At 42.8% G+C, this 23665-nt stretch overlaps 1 protein-coding gene across 3 annotated transcripts in view; it reads right to left on the bottom strand.

Moving 5' to 3' along the window:
• GALNT10 (polypeptide N-acetylgalactosaminyltransferase 10) overlaps positions 1-23665 on the bottom strand; it is a 326091-nt gene that overhangs the window by 121951 nt on the left and 180475 nt on the right. For all 3 annotated transcript variants that reach the window (XM_063811602.1, XM_063811603.1, XM_016954094.4), the window contains 2 exons: positions 4390-4492; positions 1234-1372 (listed from right to left, as the gene is read on the bottom strand). In XM_063811602.1, the coding sequence (XP_063667672.1) occupies positions 1234-1372; positions 4390-4492 (242 nt within the window). The remainder of the gene's footprint in view (positions 1-1233; positions 1373-4389; positions 4493-23665) is intronic.

Genomic DNA, 23665 nt, shown 5'->3' with positions numbered 1-23665 from the left:
ATGCAAGCATGCATCAGAATCTCCTGGAGGCCTTGTTAAAACACTGATTGCTGGACCCTTCCCCATAGCTTTGATTTGGTAAATCTGGGCTGGGGCCCAAGAATCTGCAGGTCTACCAAATTCCTAGGTGATGCTGATATTGCTGGTCTGGGAACCACACTTTGAGAACCACTGGCTTAGAAAAATGCCTGGCATACAGTAAGCAACTAATAAATGTTAGCTTTTATTATCTTTTCCTGGGCTCTATTTTGTTAGTCCCTGAGCAAAACTTACATTCCAGTGCTACTCAGTACTGCCTTCATGTAGAAGCAATTCTGAAATCTACTTGCAGTGATTCTCAAAGTGTGGTCCCAAGATAAGCAGCGCCAGCATCCCCAGGGAGCCTATTTGAAATGCAAGTTCTTGGGCCCCCATCCAGACCTACTGAATCAACAGCTTTGAGGCCTCAATATCCTGTGTCTAACAACCCTCCAAGTGATTCTAACGCACCTCAAATTTAAGAACGGCTCTACCAGAAAATCACCATCATCACCACAATGACCCTTATTGAAAATGTACAGGGAGGCAGGATAGCTTAAGGTCCAGAGTATAGTTTTTGATTGAACTGGAGTCCAAGGCCTGTCTTATTCTGTTAATCAACTTATAGCCTTAAGTGAGTTATGACCCTCCTTTAAGCCCCAGTTTTCTCACTGTAAAATCAGCATCATTACAGGACCTACCTCACAGCAACCTGAGACGATACAAATAAAGCGTTTGGCACATAGTACCGGTTCAAAGAATGTTAGCTGCCATTGTTGTCATCTTTATAATCATTCTGATATGTCTGCTCTCAATGTGATTAGAGATGGTTTATAACAAAGATACAAATATATAGAAAGATTTTTTTTTAAAAAGAAATAAAAACATCACACAGAAAGTGAAGAGAATGAAAGTTAAAAACTGCATGACAACTTGTCGTCTACACTGGGGTCTGAACTTCCCTTCAGCCCAGAGCAAAAGGGGAAATGCAGAGGCTACATAGTTCCACCTCCTGAAAAGAAGAAGGAGGCTGGCTCATCTGGAGAGACAGTATTGTCTCCTACTCCTCAACACCATGAACCTTTGCACAAATGCCTGTGTAAGAGGAGGGTGTCTCCATCAGCAGGGCTCCATGTACCTGCTTCCTTAATTAATTCTCAACAACAGCCAGGGAAACATCCTTAGATCTCAGAATTTGAGAGATGTTACACTCACTTTGGGTGCCGGATATCTGGGAGAGAGCGATTCAAGGAGATTTTATCACTGACGTAGATGTTAAATCCATTTTCTCGGTATGCCTGATCCACTCTCTCAGCATCGGTCATGGGGTAAGGTCTTCCTTGTTCTCCATTTCCTAGAAGCAAAGAGCAAATTCGATGTTGCTAATGATGTATGGGGTGCTGTATATGGAGTGGGGAAAAAGGATGAAAAATATGATTAAACCTCCAAGATAAAACTTGATTTGGATATAGAGTAGAGCATAGCTCAGTTTTTGCAGGGGGAAGTACAAAGAGTAGGAGGGGAGCAAGCATTTATTCAGACACTTTGCACATCTTGTTCTCATGTAATCACAGCAGCTCTGCGGGGTGGACATGAGACCTCTCATTCCACAGAATGATAATCTGAGACTGAGAAAGGTTATCAAATCAGGAGTATGGATTCCAAAACCCATGCTCCCCTCACTCCGTCAGGAACTCCAAAGACCCCTGCCCTCGCAGACCAGTCACTGGACAGCTAGGTCCACCATCTGTGAGCTGATCAATCTTGGGCCAAGTCCCACCAGCTCTCAGAGCTAAAGCTTCCTCCTCTGATACCCACAGCACACTTGGAAGAGTCAAATGAGAGTTGCCTATTTGAAAGCTTTTTGTAAACTATAATACACCTCATAAACACAAGGAAAGATGATTACTGTAGGTAAGGCAAACTTTATAAGTAAATCAAAATTGCCATAAATGATAAAAGATGCTTTGATTTTATTTTTGTTTTTAGGGCAGCAAACAAATTAAGATCTGCCCACTCTAAACCAGGAGTGCCTGAAAAGTGTGGCTTTGAGTCATGGATTTGGGTGGGTTAAAGTGCTAGCTTTCCTTTCTCAGCACAACCCATCTGGAGAAGGAGTGTGATACTCCAGGAAATTTTTCTCTAGGTTCCCAGGGTGCATATGGTAAGTGGGAATGTCCACATTGACCCCTGCAATAGTAGCTTAAGAATCTGTCATTGGTGAGGATCTTGAAGAAATGGCAATAAAATCAACGGGTTAAAAATCATCTTGCCTTCTGGAGCTTGTGGACTGAGCAACATCTATTTACTCTGCAAAGTAAACATTGACAAAGTCAGATTTCCAGGAAGGTGCAAGCTGAGACGTGGAGCCCAAGGGCTCTGACTACTCCAATCCAGTCAGACAAGAAACAGGACTCTGTCATCTACAGCTTGTAATGCTTCATAAGACATCATGGATTAGATCCCAGGACAGATAACATGAGGGACCCAAACACAGTAAGCAGGAGACCAGAAGTGTTTGCTCAGGGAGGGAAGCTTCAGAAGGGCAGTACAGGAGACCACTGCAGAGTTCAGGCCCTGGAGCCAGATGGAATGGAGTTCCAAGGCCAGCCCTACCGTCCCCAGCTATGTCATCTTGGACATGCCTTCAGCCTTTCTGAGTCTGAAGATTTTGCCCTTTGTATTAATTAGAATGAGAAGGTTCAATGTGAATGATGTGATGATTAAGGAGGTAATGAAGGCAAGATGCCTGGCACATAGTTAGCGTTCGACAGATGCAGGTTATTATTATTCTTAATGTCTCCACTGCTCGTTACTCTTGTCTTGCTGGTTAGCCCAGTGTTAATAATTCTAGTATGTCTGGCAAATCAGCTCTTCCCAAATGTTTTCTTTCTTAATTTAAGCAGCACCAGCTGGGCATGGTGGGTCATACCTGTAATCCCAGCACTTTGGAAGGCCGAGGTGGGCAGATCACTTGAGGCCAGGAGTTTGAGACCAGCCTGGCCAACATAGCAAAACCCCAACTCCACTAAAAATACAAAAATTAGCCTGGCGTGGTGGCACAGGTCTGTAATCCCAGCTACCTGGGAGGCTGAGGCAGGAGAATCATTTGAACCTGGGAGGTAGAGGTTGCAGTAAGCAAAGATTGCACCACCACTGAATTCCAGCTTGGGTGACAGAGTGAGACTCCATCTCAAAAAAAAAAAAAAAAAGAAAAGAGCAGCACCCATTCCCCTTCCTCATTTTCTGGCATCTCTAGATTTCTCTTATCATCAGTTAAGTTATTGCACCAGCTCTATTCAGAGCCTTGTGGTAAGCTGGTTTTGTCATAATGTAACTTTAAAAAATCAATAGTGGTGGGAGGCTTTAACGGAGATAAAAATGAATAAAATATTAATACCAATCCCTTAGATTTCTACAGTGCTTTCTAGTATTGCAAAGCTACTACATACTCATTGCTTTATTTGGCACCCTCACAATAACATCCTGAGGTTGTCAAAGCAGGAAGCATGAGGCATGAGTCCCACAGACAGATGGAAAAACTGAGGCTCTGGGAGTATGGACTTTATCTACTGATTAGATGGCTGTAAGTGGCATCAGAGCTGCTCTCCTGACTCCTTAGACCGGGCTCCCTAGAGTTGATTCTCCATATAATTTCTGTACCACCTTACCCCAACCCTTCCCAACTCACCAGTGTAAACGGAACTGCTCCCAAGACTAATTAGCCAAAGAAAACTTTAGCTGAAGCCCTCTACGTTGACTCAGTCTCATGGCTGCAGTGTTAGGTAGGAATCAACTCTGCCCTCCCTCCAGACCTGGGTTCAAATTCCAAGTTTGCCTCTTTCTTTCTGTGCAACAGTGGGCAGATTACCACCCCTCTTAGCGCCACAGGCCCCTTCTTATTAAATGGGCCATAAAGGTCGATCTGAGGTTTCACAGAGGAAATTTCCAAGTACAGAGCATCGATCTTCCTCACCATAGGTGTTCAATAAATGCTGGCTCTTATTATTACTGCTCCTTGTTTTAGTTGTAATCTCATAAGGGAGAGACATTTCTATCCTATAAAAATAAAATACAAAATATCCTTTATGAGGGAGACATTTCCTATCACCCAATAAAGGTGGCAGGCAAATTCTTGCAGGCAGCAGATCTGGTGATGGGAGTGGAGAAAGGGGTCAGCTAACCGGTGAAGAGGGGCATCTGGGAATCAGGGGAAGGGATGGTGGCTGACAGGGAGGGAGCCAACAGGAGGTCCAGACACCCCTGCTAAACACACACATGAACACACACACACACACACACACACACACACAAGCATATGTGCATATGCCCTTCACAGAGCCCACCCATGGCCAATCCTGCCCTCCGTACCTACGCGCTGAGCGTCCCTCTGGATGGCCTCCTTGTCATGCCAGTCCTTCAGCTTCTGCCCATCTCCCAAGAAAAACGTTTTCTTTTGTCGACTGTGTGAGCCCTTAAAAAAAGACAAAAACTATGAAAAATAGAAAAGGGCAAATCAGTAACACAGGCCCAGGAGTTACACTGCCTAAAGGAGCTTTGTATTGACCAAATGCCTGTCATCCTGGGTTCCTTTATCCACTCCCTCAGCATACCTTTGTTGGTGCCTTGCCATGTACCAGCTAGGTTTGCAAAGGTCAGTAAGATGTCATGAATGCAGCGTCTACCTTTCAGGAACTCACAAATCGGTGGTGGAGAAAAAAGATGAACACACTCTTTTCACCCAAGGGAGAAAGTGCGCAGTGTGCTGCCACCCAACAGAAATATAACGTGAGCCACATGTGTAACCTGAAATTTTCTAGTATCCACATTTAAAAAAGTAGGTGAAGTTGTTTTAATAATGTACTCTACCTAAACTATTACCACTTCAACATGCAATCAATGTAATACACTGATTAAGGTATTTTACATTCTTTTTTTTAGGGGGATGGGGAGTGGGAGACAAGGTCTCACTCTGTTGGCCAGGCTAGAGTGCAGTGGCACCACGACGGCTCACTGCAGCCTCGAACTCCAGGGCTCAAACGATTCTCCATCCTCAACCTCTGAGTAGCTGGGACTACAGGTACGTGCTACCATACCAGGAAATTATTTTTTGTAGTGATGGGGGTCACCCTATGTTACCCAGGTTGGTCTTGAACTCCTGGGCTCAAGCTGTACTCCCACCTCAGCCTCCCAAAATGCTGGGATTACAGGCATAAGCCACCATGTCCGACCTACATTCTTTTTTTTGTACTGCCTTTGAAATCCAGTGTGTATTTTACACTTGTGTTCATCCCGATTCAGACCCATTTCAAGTGCTCAACAGTTGTATGTGGCTTGGATAGGGCAGGGGCTCAGAGAATGCACTACATGAGTTCAGTTCCACTGGGGAGAAATGGAGAATGTTTCATGGACCTGAGTGCATTTGGGCTGGGCCTCAGACAGGTCGACAGGAGAGGCAGGCAAGACAAACATCCCGGGCACTGACTTGTGATGTTTGGGTAAAGAACAGCAAAGCTGTGTGTGGCCCAAGGAGAAGGAGTGCCGCAAGCAAGAGCAGACGGCAGGTCTTGGACATCTGTATGGTCTTGAGGGCCCAGACCCAAAGAGAGTAAACATGTGGCAAATGGGCATGCACTGTATGAACAAGCAATTGAATGGCTGAAAGGAAAAAAAAAATATATATATATATATATATATATATATATATATCAGCCCCAAGAGAGCAGCCCCCAGGGGCTGGGCTTTGACAGCATTTATCATTTACCTGGGGAGGTGAGCCCACCCTCATGCGCCCATTAGGAAGCAGTTTCCCTAATTAAAGGAGGCTGCATTCCAGTGACTGGGGTCAGCAGAAGGAACCTGATACTTTCTCAAGCCAACAGTCAAGTCAAAGGCCTCCAGGCCCAGAGCCTTCCCCAGGTAATGCTGTACCACACAGCTACTTACATATCTTCCATGTTCATGTAAATACTTTCTGAAACACCTTGCCCATTACAAATCTTGCAGACTTGTTCTTGCCACTGTGGCAGGCAGAATCCAATAGTGCTATTTCCTATATAATTAACTTCAAAGGCCCTGATGTGTGGTGTGCTGGACATTAGTGCTAACAAGAAGCCCCCTGAATAAAATCGTCCCTGCGCTTGTTTATTAAGCCTCTGGCTGATCCCTGTGTTAGCAGGTTTTCCACAATGGCTCAACATCTTTATAACAGCTCTAGTAATAATAGCAATCCTTTGTATTCTCTCTCCTATAGACCTCTCTGAATTGCAAGAAGATAATTCTGAAAGTTGGTGTGCTAGATGTCTTGGTTAGAGAGGGGAAAAAAAACTAAGGCCGCATGCTTTCAACAGTTCTCAGCATTCTTAGAAATCACAGAAGCTGAGCTGGAAGGTCCTTATGGAACCATCTAATCAGTTCAGGATACAGTTCTACAGGAGGGGACCCCGGCACTGCCTTGGGAAGAGGAAGGCTGAGAGTAGGGGCCTGCTCTGCCTGCTCTTCAATCAGAGCAACAACACACCTGTCTTATGTACTGGGGTTCCATGTGGGATTTCATTTGAAGACAGTTCTTCTGCTAAAAATAAATAGATATCAAATTTCCTACACAAGCAAACAAATATATCTGGAAGCTGAGCTAGGACCACTTCCCTATACCACAGACAGAGAAACCAAGCCTTGGGGTAGGCCAGGAACCTGCCCAAGGTAATATTCTGCTTCTGTGATGTCAAGGTTGATCAGTTAGGGGCTAGTTAGCTCTCCTTTCTCCAGCCCTCCCTCCCAATCTCTTTTTCCTCTTCTGCTGCCCACAGATTGGAAACTTTGGTTGATTACTTCAGCCCTGGTGGGACTAGAGGCTCTGCAAACTGAGGATCTTTTAATGGAAGGCACAAAACTAAAGGCATGGTGCTCAAAGTGTTGTATCTGAAGGGGACAGGATAGGTGCCACCTGGGAACTTGCCAGAAATGCAAATTCCCAGGGTCTTACCCTAGACCTCTAGAAGCAGAAGCTCTGGGGATGGGGCCCAGCAATCCGTGTTTTAGCAAGCTCTCGAAGAGATTCTGATACACACTGAGGTTTGAGAACCGCTGGTCTACAATGAAGCAGATGATAATCCTACCTGATCTGTGTTGTCACATCAAGTTGAGCAGATAATTATCATAGAAGGCTGCAAAACCCTGAGGCCCGTGGGCCAAATGTGGTCACTGGCAAACAACCTGGTGGCTTTCAAGGTGCTTTTCGCTTTGGTTTGGTTTTCTTAATTCTAGTGTGAAAATGGGGAGATTTCATATTGTTTTATCAAGATTTTTGGCTTCTCTTGAAAACCTAAAAGACATGCCAGTACTGGGCTGACTTCCCTCAGCTCATCAGCTGGGCTGTGTGGATGGGGCACGTCTCCCCAGTTTGCCACAGTCCCTACCATTCCTTATTGCATTTCACCTGCCTCCCATCTCTCATTTTTGTTACCTGCCTGGCCCTGGTGAGCTTGAAACATGCTGGGATATTCAGGAATGTATCCTGGTTGGGAAAGATTAGAAACTATGAGGACTAGGAGATAAGAAGCCCTGGAGGACATGGGAGAAGTTATTTTGTTCCATGAAGTCCTAAGGCTACACTAAGGGCCAATGGTAGATGTTACTGAATGATTGAGGGGCCTCAGACAGAGAAGAAATTCCAAAAATTGGGTTGCTGCTAGGATGAAGTAAAACCATTTGGAAGAAGATATTAGAAGTGGCCAGGAATAGAAAGATTGAGTGTTCATCAGGATGTGAAGGAGAAGAATCAAGTGCAGGGTGGGACTAGTGCTTCTCAAATTTTAATGTGCAGGAGAATCATGCGCAGATCTTGTTAATGCTGATTCTGGTACAGTAGGTCTAGGGCGGGGCCTGAGATTCTGCATTTCTAACAAGAACCCAGGTGATGCTGACGCTGCTGGGCCAAAAAAGACACTTTGAGTAGCAAGGGTTAGGCAACCTTTAAAGGGCACTTCGAGAGTCTAAGATTCCATGAAGGATACTATTTCCTCTACAAGCTTGTGAAAGTCTTCCAGTGCTACTGGGAATGGGGTACAGGGATAAATCTCACTGTTTTGACCTCACAGAAGTAAACCCCTAGAATCATGTTCTCAAAATGAAACACTGGATTGCTGAACTGATGGCATTGAGAATTAAGGCTCCAAAATCCTGGGAGTTTCATATCTAACTCCACTGCCTTTGCCTTATGATGTACACTGCTCCCTCTATCCCTCCCTCCTAGGGTCTGCAGAGATGAACTATGCTGTTTTAGGTCTCATTGGTCCTTATACCTTCCCTAAACCAGGAGGACTTTGGAGCCTGCTGACACAGGGAGTTCCTACATGTCTAAGCACGCAGCTGCTAGAGTCCTCAGCCATCTGAGCTAAATAGCTGCTCAGAGACAATTAGTCCACCTCCGCTCATCTTACAGATAAAGGAACTGAAGTCCAAACAAGCCAAGCTACCCAACCAAGGCCTCACAGCAGGCAAGAGGATAAAAACCATGTCCTTTGACTCCCAGGTTAGTTTTTAGTGGGAAAGAACCCTTGAGTGTGACCTTGCATGAGCTACAGGAGTCACAGGTACCTCAATTTTCCCACCTGGAAAATGGAGACGGCACTACCTGCCCAAAGGTACTTTCAGATGAACTGAGACAATCACAAACAGTATAGCCTGAGCGCTCTCCTAATTTACACATGGATTGAGGACACTGACTCCTTTAGGATTTTAAGAATCTACTGTAAATTGACATCTCACCAGATCATGTAGGTATAAAACTCAAATTTTATTGTATAGGTTAAAAAGTATCCCAGTTATAGGTCTGGGCCTTCAGTAGGGTGGAATACTAGTTTCAGTCTTAAAATTATAGAGTTGGTCAGGTGTGGTGGCTCACGCCTGTAATCCCAATACTTTGGAAGGCTGAGGTGGGCGGATCACTTAAGGTCAGTTTGAGACCAGCCTGGCCAACATGGTGAAACCGTGTCTCTACTAAAAATACAAAAAAAAAAAAAAAATTAGCTGAGTGTCATGGCACACACCTATAATCCCAGCTATTTGGGAGGCTGAGGCAGTAGAATCACTTGAACTCAGGAAGCAGAGGTTGTGGTGAGCCGCGATTGCGCAACTGCACTCCAGCCTGGGCAACAGAGTGAGACTCCATCTCAAAAAAAAAAAGAAAAAAGAAAAAAATTACAGAGTACACGGAGCCCGAAGGGCCCTAAGAATCCTATCCAAAAACTTTAACGGAAATTGTGGTCAATTTCAGGTGGTTTAGGAGCCTCTGAGGACAATCCATGGAATTTCTAGAGATAGTGCAGATTAAGAAACCTCAGATCATCTGAACTATCACCAAATGTTTACTGACACCTACTCTGTACAAAGCAGTGTGTCAGGCACCAGGGATTCAGGTTTGACAGCACAGATACTGTGTAGGCCTAATGAGGTTTACAGAAAGATCAGTCTCTTTCAAAAGGTGGTTCTTGGAGAACCTGGGCCCTTATTATAGATGCAAATTCCTGGACTCACACCCTGAACCTACTAAGTAAAAATATCTACAGATAGGAGCCCAGGAAGATACCTTTTTTAGAAAACACATTCTCCATGTGATTCTAATTCACAATAAAGTTGGAAGACCTTTGGTCTAAATCTAGCTGCCTCATTTTACAGATACGAAATCTGAGGCTAACAGAGTAGAATGGACTTGCCCTAAATCCTACAGCTTGTCAGCCCCAAGGACCAAACCAGAGCTCGCAGTTCTCTCCCTGGAATAGACTGTAAGCTTCTTGAAGGCAGGGGCATTACACCACTGCACTTTCCTAGGCCAATACCTGACTAATCTTAGGCCCTTGAAAAATACCAGCTGAATGAATGAATGAATGCTCATCAATGGGAAGGGTAGTCTAGTTTAATGACTTGGAACATTCTGGTTCCAGAGTTAGGAAAACCTAGGTTTTACTTCCTGGGCAGGTGGAGCCCAATTTCCCTGACTGATAAATAGAGAAAACTAACAGAATAAGAGTATCTGTTGGGAGGATTAACTGAGCTAATCCGGGACAAAGTGTCCCAGTGTCTGGGACAAAGTTAGGTCCTCTCCTAGTAAAGGTGAGCTACTATGAATACATTATTTTTAGGGAAAGTTTATGAAAACACGGTATGTTCCAGTGTTTGTGATAACCATGTTTGGAGGAATAGGAGAGCAAACGGGAAACTAATAAGAAAAACTGTGGGTCCTGCAGAGGCAACCTATCTAACACCTGATTCAATTCAACTGGCTCTTGCTGATAACAGGATTTAGAATTTCCTCATTAACAGGATGTCATATGCCCACATCGAAACACAGTGTTCTTCAAGGAAAGAAAAAAGTCTTAGTTAATAGTGGCATTCTACAATAGAAACAAATGCCACAAGACCATTAACAACAGAAAAGGCAGGAACATTGCTTCTCAAAAGACAGCAATTCTTATGCAATAGCAATCACTTAATATTATGTAAAAGAGCACGTCTGGATTTTTCAATCCAGAGGTAATTTTAAGTTTCTTTAATTCTGTAAGCTCAAAGATTTGTCTACAAAAGCTGTAATTATTTTCCTTCAACAACCATCTTTTGCTACTTTGCTTTCTCTTGGTTTCCAGATGTCCTTCTGCTACAGGAAGCAAAGGGGTTAGGAAGGAACATGGCAAGAGAAGTGAGGGAGAGTGTGTGGAGGAGACTGGCAGAATCAATGTAGAAATCACATTAAATAATAAATTGGCAATGGATTTTGACTGGCTGCTCTAAATAACTGCTTCTGGTATCTGCATGCTTTTACTTAACATTCTACTAAAAGAATCGATTAGTGTTCAAACACACACACACACACACACACACAAATGGAATTTTAATCTTTGTTTAATCACTATTTAGCAGGCCTGGCAGCCTTTGGAGGTAGGAAAGAATGGTGGTGAAGCAAGCCAACTACATTCTGCTCAAGAAGGAAGATTTGTTAAAGTGCATACTCTAATCCCAAGACTGCAGACTTGGCAAAGAGCATCTCTGGCTGAGCTGGCTAGTGTCTTCAAAACAAGGAAAGGGCTGTATGCGCTCAAACAGCAGTGTTGGAAGGAAAGCTGAGCAGGTCATCTGCTTCATCCACAGTCTGAGGCTGTGTTAGAGACCAGGCTCTGCTGCAAATTTTAGGATGGCTCCCCTCCACCTTCCTCTCAAAGAACCCTACAAAGGCAATGAAATGATTTTGCTTTGAGGTTTAAATAACTATATCATTTCAAACATCTGTTTATCTACCAAGTAGATTAATAAACTTCTCTCTCTCTCTCTCTGACACACACACACATGCACACACACGCACACTCTCTCTCTCTCACACACACACACAGCAAAGCAATTTCTTCAAGATTACCTTCAAAGAGGACCAGGTAGGGCTTAATTTAGCTCAAAGCATATAAAGTTTAAACAAGGGAGTTTGGACAATCAGATAAATGTACTTTCTTCATGAGTTCTGACGACATAAGCTGGATTGTTTTTATTAATTCATTCATCCAAACAATGATTACTGAGGGCCTACTATGGCCAAAGACCTCTGGGAGAGACAAAGATGAACAAGGTAGTCCATGGCTTCCACAAACAGCTATGAGACAAGTATATAAGGAAGGAAAACACACATACACACATACAAGCCTATAACATAGTGCCTTGAAAGCTGTACAGATGAATTCGATAGATATTTACAAAAGCCAAAAATTAAATTCTACCTGGGACGATCGGGGAAGAATTCCTGCAGAAGCAGAGTCTTTGACAGGAACCTGAGAGAAGGGGTAGGATTTTAACTGGTAGTTGAGGGGTGGGGGTTGGGGGTGGAATCCAGCTAGAGGGAAAGTATGTGGAAAGAATGCGAGTTAGAAAGTGAAGGGCATATTTACTTAAGGGCAAGGAGCCTGATTTGGCTGGAGTGAGCAGGATGCAAAAGTGAGTCACGAGCAATAAGACCAGGAAGGAAGTCTGGACCAGAATTGGAGGGCCTTACATTTGAGCTGCTTGGCAGGTGGCAGCCACAGTAAGCCTTTGAGCAAGGAACAGGCTGAAGTAGAACTCCAAGAATAAAATACGTTACTACCTTTCCACTTTCAATTAATCTCAGAATCCTCCTCCTCCCATGAGAAATGCAAGGAGAAAGATGATTTTGTTTTCATTCAGAGAAAATGTCCCCTTTTCATAGGCTGAGGATCATTCATTCTGGTACCCCACAGTTAGACTTAAGTGAGGCTGACCTAACCCTAGCACCTATTCAGTAGGCTGCTGTTTTGAGAAAACTTAACTTTCACTATAACCAGGACCAAGCTGTATGAGAAAACAATCAAACATGAATGGCACTATTTATGAATGGAAGGAGGCACTACAACCCAGCAACCACGAGACTACGTCTGCTGGGCCCACGTCAGGCAAGTCCTGCTGTTCCAATCAGCAATGGGGCTGTGTCTGTTGTCCCCACTCCAGTAACTCCATTGTCTCAACACCAGGATGCTGAAATCTGAAATCTGGCCCTTCTCTAAGAGGGGAAGGTCACTCACAGATAGGAGCCATTGTTTCAAAGGGCTGATCCTGTGTTTCCAAGGGCAGAACCATATCAACCCTCCAATTCCTTTGTTTGGTGTAGGTGGCTCTAGAAAAGGTCATTTGCTACGTAAGGCATGAAAGCTCATTAAAAGATTTTTTAAACGGCAGGGAGAAAAAAAAGCCAAGATACTTTGGAATGTCTGTTATCTAAAGGGCAAATAGAACCTTCAGTAGCTTTTCCCTTCCATTCTAAAAGAACAATTTCAACACTTTCTTCAGGATAAGTGCCCAAATGTTTTATCACTGGAAAAAAAAAAAAAAACCAAATCGACTCTGATCGATAATTTGATAATGTTCATCTGAGTCTCTTACCTATCAATCCATCTGTCCATCTGTCTGTCTGTCCATCTGTCCATCAACTTAAGTGTATGATGAACACAAGCACAAATCAAGCCTTGTGCTAGGTGCTGAGGATATACTGGTGAGGAAGACGGACGGGGTCCTACTCTCATAGAGCTTATAGAAGTATGTGTGGTGGTGGGGAAATGCAGACTTTCATCCGAAACTACAGGTAAATTAAAAAAGCTACAGTGGCAGGCCATAAAAGAGGGGTACATGGTACAAAGAGAGTCCCTTTCTTTCAGATCAGACTGGGGGGATCTGATCCAGCCTGCAAGGTTTTCTTGAGAAAATTGGATTACAGGTTAACTCAGTAGAAAGAGGAGTACAGAGCATTCCAGATAGAGGGAAAAGTAAAGATATGCAAAGATTCTGTGGCTGAGCAAACATGAATCATAGGAGGGCCTGGAAGAGCAGTGTGTGTGGTGCACAGAGAAGCAGGGAAAGTCTGGTAGGAATGAGAGGTGGACAGGGGTGAGGATTCTGTCTTTCCTCCAGGAGCATTTAGAAATACAAGTGTTTTCTATAAGGAGGTGATAAGATCAGGTTGCATTTGGAAAGCTCTCTTGTAGCCAAGTGGAAAAGGGATTAGGAGGCCAAGAGGAGGGGTGGAGGCTGGGAAGGAGGCTATCACAGTGGTGCAGGCAGAGATGATGCTAGCTTGTGCTGGGAAGGCAGAAGTAGGGGTGGGCACACACAGATTTTTTTTAAAAATAGGGTTACTAGGGTCCTGTGGGTTTGAGTCAAGAAATATAGCCTGAGAACTTGGACAGTCAGGTGAGAAGTTCATCTGTAAGATCTGGATATCAATAGTCCCAGAGATGCAGGTGAAACCCACCTGGGACCTGAGCCCAGCTCTCCCCTCACCTAGCCTGGTGTCTGTGTCATCACCTTACTTTTAAGTTCCAATACTGTCCATAGAAAGCAAGTCAGGAAATCAGACCTAATGAGATAGGATTTTATGTCTATTTCACCTTCAAGAATTCAGTGACACATAGTCAAGAAAGAAGAGAGAAATCCTACAAGGGTGGTGGCGAGCCTCCCGTGCTCATGTAGAGTGTGCCTTTGCCCTCACAGTGTCCCTGGAGGCCCCAGTTCTCTCCGGCCCCTGGAAGTGTGAGCGCTCTGTGCTCGGGGAGCCTACTCTAGGAAGATAAGTATTTTCATTACCTCAGAAGGCACTGTGATTACTTCAACCAAAGAAACAGTTATCACTGGTGTTCAAGCTGGAGTTAAAACTGCCTACACTGGACTTTTGAGAGGTGGTGTGTCTTCATATTCCATGGGCGATTGTCAAGGGTGATTCTGATTTTGTGTTATTTTCACCTTAAGTGGTGGGTTTATTATAGCCTAACTCTTTCATGAGATTAGACTTGACTATATTATTATCGTCATTATATCCACTTTGTAGATGAGAAAACTGAGGCTTGGAGAGAAAATCGATATGAAAGCGTTTTGCAAACTGCCAACCGCCACATGAGTGTAATCATCACAGCTAATAGCACCTACCACATGTACCTGCCCATTCCTTCCCAAACTCAGCATCTAGAAAGGCTGCAGGAACATAGCTCTCAAATAAGGAAAATGTGCTGAGATGAATCATACTTCTGTACCAAGAGGGCAATTCACAAGAGGTTTTGAAAATCTCAGTCTAGCTGATGTGTGATCAATCACAGGAAAGCCCCTAGAAAGTGCTCTTCTTAGAGGCTTGACGGGCTGGGCAGGAGCAAGGGCTGCAATATTGCTCTGCACAGCAGCTGTGGATGGGTAAAAAGAAAAAAAGGAACTGGAAAGCTCATCAGAAGGCAAGTTCCTACTTTTCAGAGAGAGACTAAAAAATGACTGCAAACACATCCTATTAGTCTCCTAGCTGGGTAAGTAGGGTTGAGCCACACAGTAATAAAGTAGTTGCTCTAATAATAGTAATAATTATAATCATAATCCCCTACATTCTGAAGACAGCAGACCAAAGTGAAGAAGACCATCTGCTTTGGCATCAGAAATGCCTAGGCTTGTGCCACAGTTCTGTTTATTAGCTCTCTGATCTTGGGCAAGTTACGCTATTTTCACAAGCCTTGGTTTCCCAACTGTAAAATGGGGGAAATTAATAGTACCTAGCATAAAGGTTATTATGAGGATTAAATGAGATGCAGCAAGTATAGCTCTTAGCAGTGTTTGGTATCTAGAAAGCACTAGCAATGCTAGCTACCATTATTAGTTACTACTTGGTAGTATTTTATAATTTACAAAGCATTTTTATATTTATGTCCCATTCCTTCCTCTCAGTTGCACCAGGGTAAAAGCAGACATCACCAACCTATTGTAATATCCTTCCTTGTAGATCCCAGACTTCGAGAATCTTTCTCAACACTGTGCTGCAAGCAGCGCTTACCCATCAGCTGGCATTGGTCAGGGGACAGGACCCATCTGCCACAGCTGCCTTAAGCTGGAAGAGTGAATTTCCAAGTACACCTGGTAGACAGTGACCCACTGGTTGATTTCCACAATCTTGGCTCTTTGAGCTGGCTGGCTGCTCACTGCTTGCAAAGGTCCCCCAAGAGGGGGAGAGGGGTAGGGGCATGGGGAAGCAACATGTGACTGATGGTAGTCCCTTCCTCTTTGGACTCCTTCCTGGCCCAGGAGGAAAGTCTCTGCCTGGACAATGATGTTGGCCTCCTCCATCTCCCATCTTGGAAACTGAGAACTCTCTGAACTCTTCTTCTTTGTTTCTCTTAGGGTGGAGGCCACGAAAGGCTCTGAATCTCCTGGGCAGCACCCAGCCCCTTACCTATCCCACCTCACTCTCACTCTGTCACTCTGGTATTCTTGTTTTTATTTATTTATTTTTTTTAAGAGATAGGATCTTGCTCTGTTGCCCAGGCTGGCTTGCAGTAGCATGGTGATAGCTCACTGCAGCTCCAGCCTTGACCTCCTGGGCTCAAGCAATCCTCCTGCCTCAGCCTCCCAAGAAACTAAGACTACAGGTACATGCACCACCACACCTGGCTTTTTTTTTTTTTTAACAGACGAGGTCTTATTATGTTGCCCAGGTTGGTCTCAACCTCCTGGCCTTAGGTGATCGTCCCACCTGGGACTCCCAAAGTGCTGAGATTACAGGCGTGAGCCATCATGCCCAGCCTCTCTTGTTCTTATATAACGATTTCTTAGATATATGGTGTCCCAGGCAGGATGTGTGAGGTGCAACCAAAAGACAGCACAAAGGACAGTCTTCCCAGACCACAGCAAACTGCTATGAATGCAGATGCTCCCACAGGAATCATCTAAACCCTCAGGCAAGCTTCCCTAACCCCTCTGGCTAGATCACTGCCCCTGATATGGGACCTTACAGCATCCTCACTGCTCCTTTGTGACTTCACATTCATTTGGATGATCATTTGAATATTGTCTATCTCTCCCCAAATTGTGAGCTCTATGAGAAGACATCAATTTCTGTTGAATGAATGAATAATGAATGAATGAGTGGAGACATCTTTTATCTTTTCCAGATGAAGGAAAGGTCACCCAAGGATTAGACATGTCTAATATAGTCCAAAGATTTAATACCATAAAAGGGTTCTGAGGATTGACTTTATCCTATGACTAAATGGCTTCAGGTCAACTTAATGGGCTACAAAGCTCAAAAGAGAGCTGGCTCACCTGATCCTAAAATAATTTTTAAAAAGATGCAACAGGCTTTGAACTCTTCCACCTTCTTCCTTCTTTCATTTTCAAATGGTTTCCTTTCTGGATTCCTAACTAAGGCTTGTGGCAGAAATTGCTGTATATCCCCTAGGAGCTGTTCTTTTCTTCCACAGTAATAAGAATTTTAGCTGGGAATATGATTGCTCAGAATAAAGATGATATTTTCCTGACATCCTTGTAGCTAGATGTGGCTTGATTGGGTTCTGTCAATGAGAGGCGAGTGGAGGAGCTGCATGGTAGCCTGCTATGGTTTGAGCATGATCCCCAAAGTTTGTGTGTTGGAAACTGAATCCCCAGTGCAACAGTACTGGGAGGTGGAACCTTTAAGATGTGATTAGCTCATGAGAGCTCTGCCCTGATGAATGGATTAATGCTGTTATGGAGAGAGTGGGTTAATTACTGTGAGAGCAGCATCCTTATAAAGGATGAATTTGGTCCCAACCATCTCTCTCACCCATGTGATGCTTTCTACCACCTTATATCGCAGCAAGAAAGCCCTCACCTGATGCTGCCCTTGATCTCGGACTTCCCAGCCTCAGGAACTGTGACCAAATACATTTCTTTTCTTTATACATTATCCAGTTTCTGGCATCTGTTATTACAGCACAAAACAGGTTAAGAGCCAGCCTCATGGAACTTACCAGAAAAAACTACTAATGTGCACTTTTGCCTTTCTTGTTTATCCCTTCCTCTATCTTGCTGCCTAGAATGCAAAGGCCACCATGATGGACCATGAGGTGCCTCCATGCCCTAGGGATGGCTGAAGCCATCAGCAGGGGGTACAGGTTCTTGAGGACTTCAGGGGGCAGAACTATGATACTAGTCCTGGACTTCAAACCTTCAGACTTTGAAGTGAGAGAAAAATACACTCTCTTGTTTGAACCATTCAAATATAATCGTAACCAATATAAGATTCTTCTCTTCAGGCTTGAAAGACTGAGGAACAGCTTAGCTTAGGTTAGGGTGTGGAGAGGTCCTTGAAGGAGGACCCAAAAGACACAGGCTTCAGTTTCCTGGCTGTGCATTTATGAAGAGCAGGACCTTAGGCAGGTCCCCTTGTCTTTCCAGGTCTCCATTATTTGACGGTAGAATGGGGATCAAAATAATATCTGCCCATGACATGATTATCTATAAAACAAATGCTAAGGAATCTACAAAAAAGCTAGTAGAGCTGATGAGTTTAGCAACGTCAAAAGATATAAGGTCAATATACAAAAATCAATCTTATTTCTAAATACTATCAATGAAACATCGAAAACTGATGTTAAAATACTGATTTCCACGGTGTCAAAAATATCAAATAGTCGAGATACATTTAACAAAATGTGTAAGACCTATACACTGAAAACTACAAAACACTGCTAGAGAAATCAAAGATCTAAATAAATGGAGAGATACGTCATGTTTATTGGTCAGAAGACTCAATATTGTTAAAATGTGAGTCCTCTCAAAATTGATCTATCAACTCAAGTTACTCTTTATAGAAACTGATATTCAACAGACCTGGAAAAATGCCAAAATAATTCTTTTTCAAAAGAGGGGCAAAGTTGGAGGACTTACATGTCCTAATTTCAAGGCACTCCTGGGATACAGTGACCAACAGAGAGTGGCCCTAAGGTAAGGACAGATATGTGATCAATGGAGTGGACAGCTCATAACTATATGCATTCAGTTGTTTTTGAACAAAGGCACTAAGAAAATTCAATAGGTAAAGGATAATCTTTTCAACAAATAGTGTCCAAACAATTAGATATTCATATGTCAAAAAAATACACCTCATACTTCCTCACACCCTACATGATATAAACTTGAAATAGATCATAGACCTAAGCGTAAGAGCCAAAACTATAAAATTTGTAGAAGGAAGTATGTGAGAAAATCTTAGTGACTTTGGTTTAGGCAAAGGTTTCTTAAAGAGGACACAAACTGCAATAAAATATGAATAAGTTGGAATTCATCACAATTGAAAACTTTGGTTGTTTAAGGGACAAGCCATGAACTGGGAGAATATATCTGCAAAACATGTATCTTTTAAAATAATATTTTTAATGGACACATAATAATTGTACATACCTATAGGGTACAAAATGATATTTTGATACCTGCATATAATGTATAATGATCAAATTAGGGTAATTAGCATATCCATCACCTCAAACCTTGATCACTTCTTTGTGTTAGGAACATTCAAAATCCTCTCTTCTAGCTATTTGAAAAAATATAATAAATTATTGTTTACTACAGTCATCCTACAGTGCTATAGAACACTAGAACTTAGTCCTATCTAAGCTGTAATTTTGTATCCATTAACCTACCTCTTCCTATCTCCTCTACCCATTCCCTTCCCAGTCTCTAGTAACCACTATTCTACTCTCTACTTCTATGAGGTCAACTATCTTAGCTCCCACGTATGAGTGAGAATATGCGATATTTGTCTTTCTGTGCCTGGTTTATTTCCCTTAACATAACTACCTCCAGTTTCATCCATGTTGCTGCAAATAACATAATTTCATTCTTTTTTATGGCTGAAAAATATTCTATTTTGTATATATACCACATTTTCTTTATCCATTTATCTGCTGATGGATACTTAGGTGGATTCCTTATCTTGCTGCAATAAACATGAGAGTACAGATGTCTCTTTGACAGGCTGATTTCCTTTTCTTTGGATATATACCCAGAAGTGGGATTGCTGGATTATATGGCAGTTCTATTTTTAGCTTTCTGAGGAACTTCCATACTGCATAAAACACGTATTTGATTAAGGACATATTCAGAATGCATAAAGAACTCATACCAGCCTGGGCAACACAGTGAGACCCCATCTCTATAAAAACAAAATAAAAAAAAAATTTGTCAGGTGTGGTGGCACATTCCTATAGTCCCAGCTACTTGGGAGGATGAGATGGGAGGATTGCTTGAGCCTAGGAGTTTGAGGCTGCAGTGAGTCAAGTACACAATGTCACTATAGGGAAAGGCAAATCAAAACTACCATTAAGCTAGGTGCGGAGGCTCATGCCTGTAATACTAGCACTTTGGGAGGCCGAGGCAGGTGGATCACCTGAGGTCAGGAGTTCGAGACCAGCCTGGCCAACATGGCGAAACCCCATCTCTACTAAAAATACAAAATTAGCTGGGTGTGGTGGTGCGTGCCTGTACTCCCAGCTACTTGGGAGGCTGAGGCAGGAGAATTACTTGAACCTGGGAGGCGGAGGTTGTGGTGAGCCGAGATCGCGCCATTGCACTCCAGCCTGGGCAACAAGAGCAAAGCTCCATCTCAAAAAAAAAAAAACAAACAAACAAAAAACAACAACAACAACAACAACAACAAAAACTAGCATTAAATATCATTTTACACCTGCTAGGCTAGCTATAATTTAAAAAGTGGAAAACAACAAGTGTTAGTGAGGATGTGGGTGGAGAAACTGAAACCTTTGTGCACTGCTAGTAAAAATGCAAAATGGTGCAGCTGCTGTTAAAAAGTTTTGTGGTTTCCAAAAGGTTAAATGTAGAACTACCATATGATCCAACAATTCCATTTTAGGTATGTATCTAAAAGAACTGAAAGCAGGGACTCAAACAGACATTCCTAGGCCAATGTTCATAATAGTCACATTACCACAATAGACAAAAGGTAGCAACAACTCAAGTGTCCATTAACAGATGAAGGTAGAAACAAGATGTGACATATATATAAAATGGAATATTATTAAGTCATAAAGAAGAATGGAATTTTGATATCTACTACAACATGGATAGACCTTGACCATATTATGCTTAGTGAAACAAGCCTGACACAGAAGGTCATACATTGTATGATTCCACTTATATGAGGTACCTAGAATAGGCAAACTCATAAAGACAGAAAGTAGAACAGAGGTTACAGAGGAGTAAGAACGAGGATTGTTGTTTACAGGGAGTTATTGTTGGGAATCATTAAAAAATTGGGTATAGATAGTGGTAATGGTTACATAGCATTGTGAACATATTTAATGCCACACAATTGTACACTTATGAATGGTTAAAATGACAACTATTATATTCATTTAGCACAATAAAAAAATACCTCCCTTCTCCTCCCCTCTAAAAAAGCCAATTCTTCTCGTTTTCAACTCTTACATATTCTAATACCCTTCTGGTGATTCATAATGTATATTAGCATATTAAAGGCTCTTTGAAGTCACACAGAAAAGAAAGCTGTCTAACTTTGTTTAATCCAGCATTTCACAAGTTTATTTGACTAGAAGTCCCCAACTCCAACAACCACTCATCTACCCCCACCCACTAGACAATGATTAATACCCTAGGAAGCTCACAGACTTTTTTGATGCTTATAAGATTGGGTTGATGAGGGAGAATACAACATGATTCTTCCCCTTGGCAGTGTGCAATCCAGTTTTGTTTTGTTTTAAAAAAGCTCACAGACATGAAACAACTACACCAAGATTTCAAACTGACATACTAACTTGGAAAGAGGAAAATAAAGTTTATGTTAACATTTTCCAAAGGAAGGTTTCAGTCAATTTCTGAAGCATCTGTCACCCATCTGGTCCACTCATTCATCCATTCATCCGTCTATCCATTCACCTAAAACATGTTTATTGTGCAATTACTATTTTTTGGCCTTAGGTTAGGTACTCCAGGGAATATCATAAAAGACAATGATTTATGTCTATGATACAGGACAGATTGGAGATCCTTTCATTTCAAAAACTGCTACTGGGACCTGGGAGAAGAACCACAAATTCTCAGAAGCCAGAAGAATGGTTCTGGGAACAGTTTTGCAGAGGAGCACCGGGGCTGGGTGTTGATAATGAGTACCACATGAGTAAAGGTAATAAAGTTGCCCTGAAATACTCCTCTTTTGTCTTTCACTCACAAAGAAGACTGTAGACTATTTTATAAGCCTGACTTCTGATAACTCTGGTTTATGGGTCACTGTACATTTTCCAAATGGTTTATTACATGCAGATTTCTCCAAAAGCCTTGGCTTAGCTTGAGAAACAATGCATTTGAATTTCTTTCATTCTAGAGTTTAGGAAGATTTCTCAGGATGACTATAGTAGATTGTGAAAGTGGTCTGAATCCTCCATCCCAGGCCCTTTGCAAAGGGATTGTGCAGCTCCTCCCATCAAGAGTGGAGTCTCTTTCCACACCTATTGAAGTTGGTCTGGCTCTGTGACTTGCCTTGGCCAAAAGAATGAGGTAGAAGTGACAGTGTGCCAGCTTGAGTCCAAGCTTCGAGAGACTTGTACTCTTTTGTACTTATTTCTCGTCCTTCTTCCTCCTCTATGAGAACAAACCCAGCCTAGTATGCTAGAAAGATGTTAGAGGCAAGCAGAAGATAAGACATGTGGAGAAGAACTGAGGTAATCCTAGACAGCTGACAGAGAGCCAAGCCCCAAGGATATGAGAGAGCCCAGCCAAGTTTAGCAGAGCTGCCCAGCCCAGCCCCAGTTGACCAGAGATACATGAGTCAGCACAGCCAAGGCCAGAGAAACCACCTGACTGATGTGTAGTCCTTTGAGCAACAACATACGGTTGTTGTTTGAGGTCACTGAGCTTTGGAGTAATTTTTTATACAGCATTGTTTATGGTAAGGAGGAATCAAATGACCTTAGAGAGGATTCAGTTCCGTTCTGTGTTTGCAAGCTAAGGTGCCAAAATAGAAATAGAACTGTTTGAATCTTGTCCTCCCACCTCATTTTTTAAGATCCAAACAACACCTATCTTCCAAGGTTCAGTTCAAACACCACATCTTCAAGAGGCCCCACTTCTATCCCCCCTCCGCTTACAAAATAATCTCCCTTCCACTGACCTCTCACTGCACTCTCTCTGCCTCTCTCTTTTTGGAAGTTAGCACTTAAAGTCTTAAACTATAGCCATTTATATACATGTTATTCCCTCTTACTGGACTCTAAACTAGTGTTTTTAAACTATCTGTAATGAAGAACCACTTCAATTTCTAATTCACTGTGAATGAAACCATCTGTGGTAGGCAGAATTCTAAGAATGACTTCCAATGACCTTCATCCTCCTATAATCCCCTCCCCTTTGAGTGGAGATGGAACCTGTGAATATGATGAGATATCACTCCTGTGATTACATCAAGTTATATGGCAAAATGGAGATTATCCAGGTCGACTTAACCTAATCACACACAAAAAGCTGAGAGCTTTCTCCATCTGGCGGTACTGAAAGGAAGTCAAAGTGATTTGAAGAGAGAGAAGAATTAAATATGGCATTGCTGGTTTTGTAGATCAAGGGGGCCATGTATGGGTAGCCTCTAGGAACAGACAGCAACCCCTGGCCTGCACAAAAACCAGGGGCCTCAATCCTGAACTGCAAAAAACTGAATTCTGCCAACACCCTGAATGAGTCTGGAAGTGGACTCTTCTCCAGAGCCTCCAGATAAGAGCCCAGCCTGGCTGAAACATTGATTTTGGCCTTGTCAGACCCTAAGCAGAAACTCCTGTTTAGTCAGCTTAGTTAGACTCATGACCTGTAAAACTCTGAACTAATAAATTCTTATTGTTTTAAGCCACTAAATATGTAGCGACTTGTTACACAGCAACAGGAACATAATATACTTCTCAATAGTATGGCAGATTGTATTTTCAAAGGCTAGCTGCAATGAAATCTTCTGTCCCTTGTGCTCTTCTAGAACCTTTCCACAAGCTCACTGAGAGGTGGAATTTCCATCCTCTGCCTTTGAACTTGGGCAAACCTTTGTGAATGCTTCAATCAATAGAGTTTGGCAGCAGAGATGCAACGTGACTTCTGATTTCTACATGACTAGATCATAAAAGTGCCAGGCACATTTTCCTTGTTCTCTTGGGACATTCATTCTTGGATCCCAGCCACCATGCTATGAAGAAGCTCCTCTATGGAGAGGTCGACATGGAAAGGAACTGACAGCCAGCACCACCTCACCAGTCATGCGAATGAGCCATCTTGGAAGTGGATGCTGTGGCCCCTGCTGACC

The sequence above is a fragment of the Pan troglodytes genome, chromosome 4 (genome assembly GCF_028858775.2).
Source record: "Pan troglodytes isolate AG18354 chromosome 4, NHGRI_mPanTro3-v2.0_pri, whole genome shotgun sequence".
Lineage (NCBI taxonomy): Eukaryota > Metazoa > Chordata > Mammalia > Primates > Hominidae > Pan > Pan troglodytes.
The sequence above is the reverse complement of the archived record's forward strand: the minus strand, read 5'-3'. Positions and strand labels throughout refer to the sequence as shown.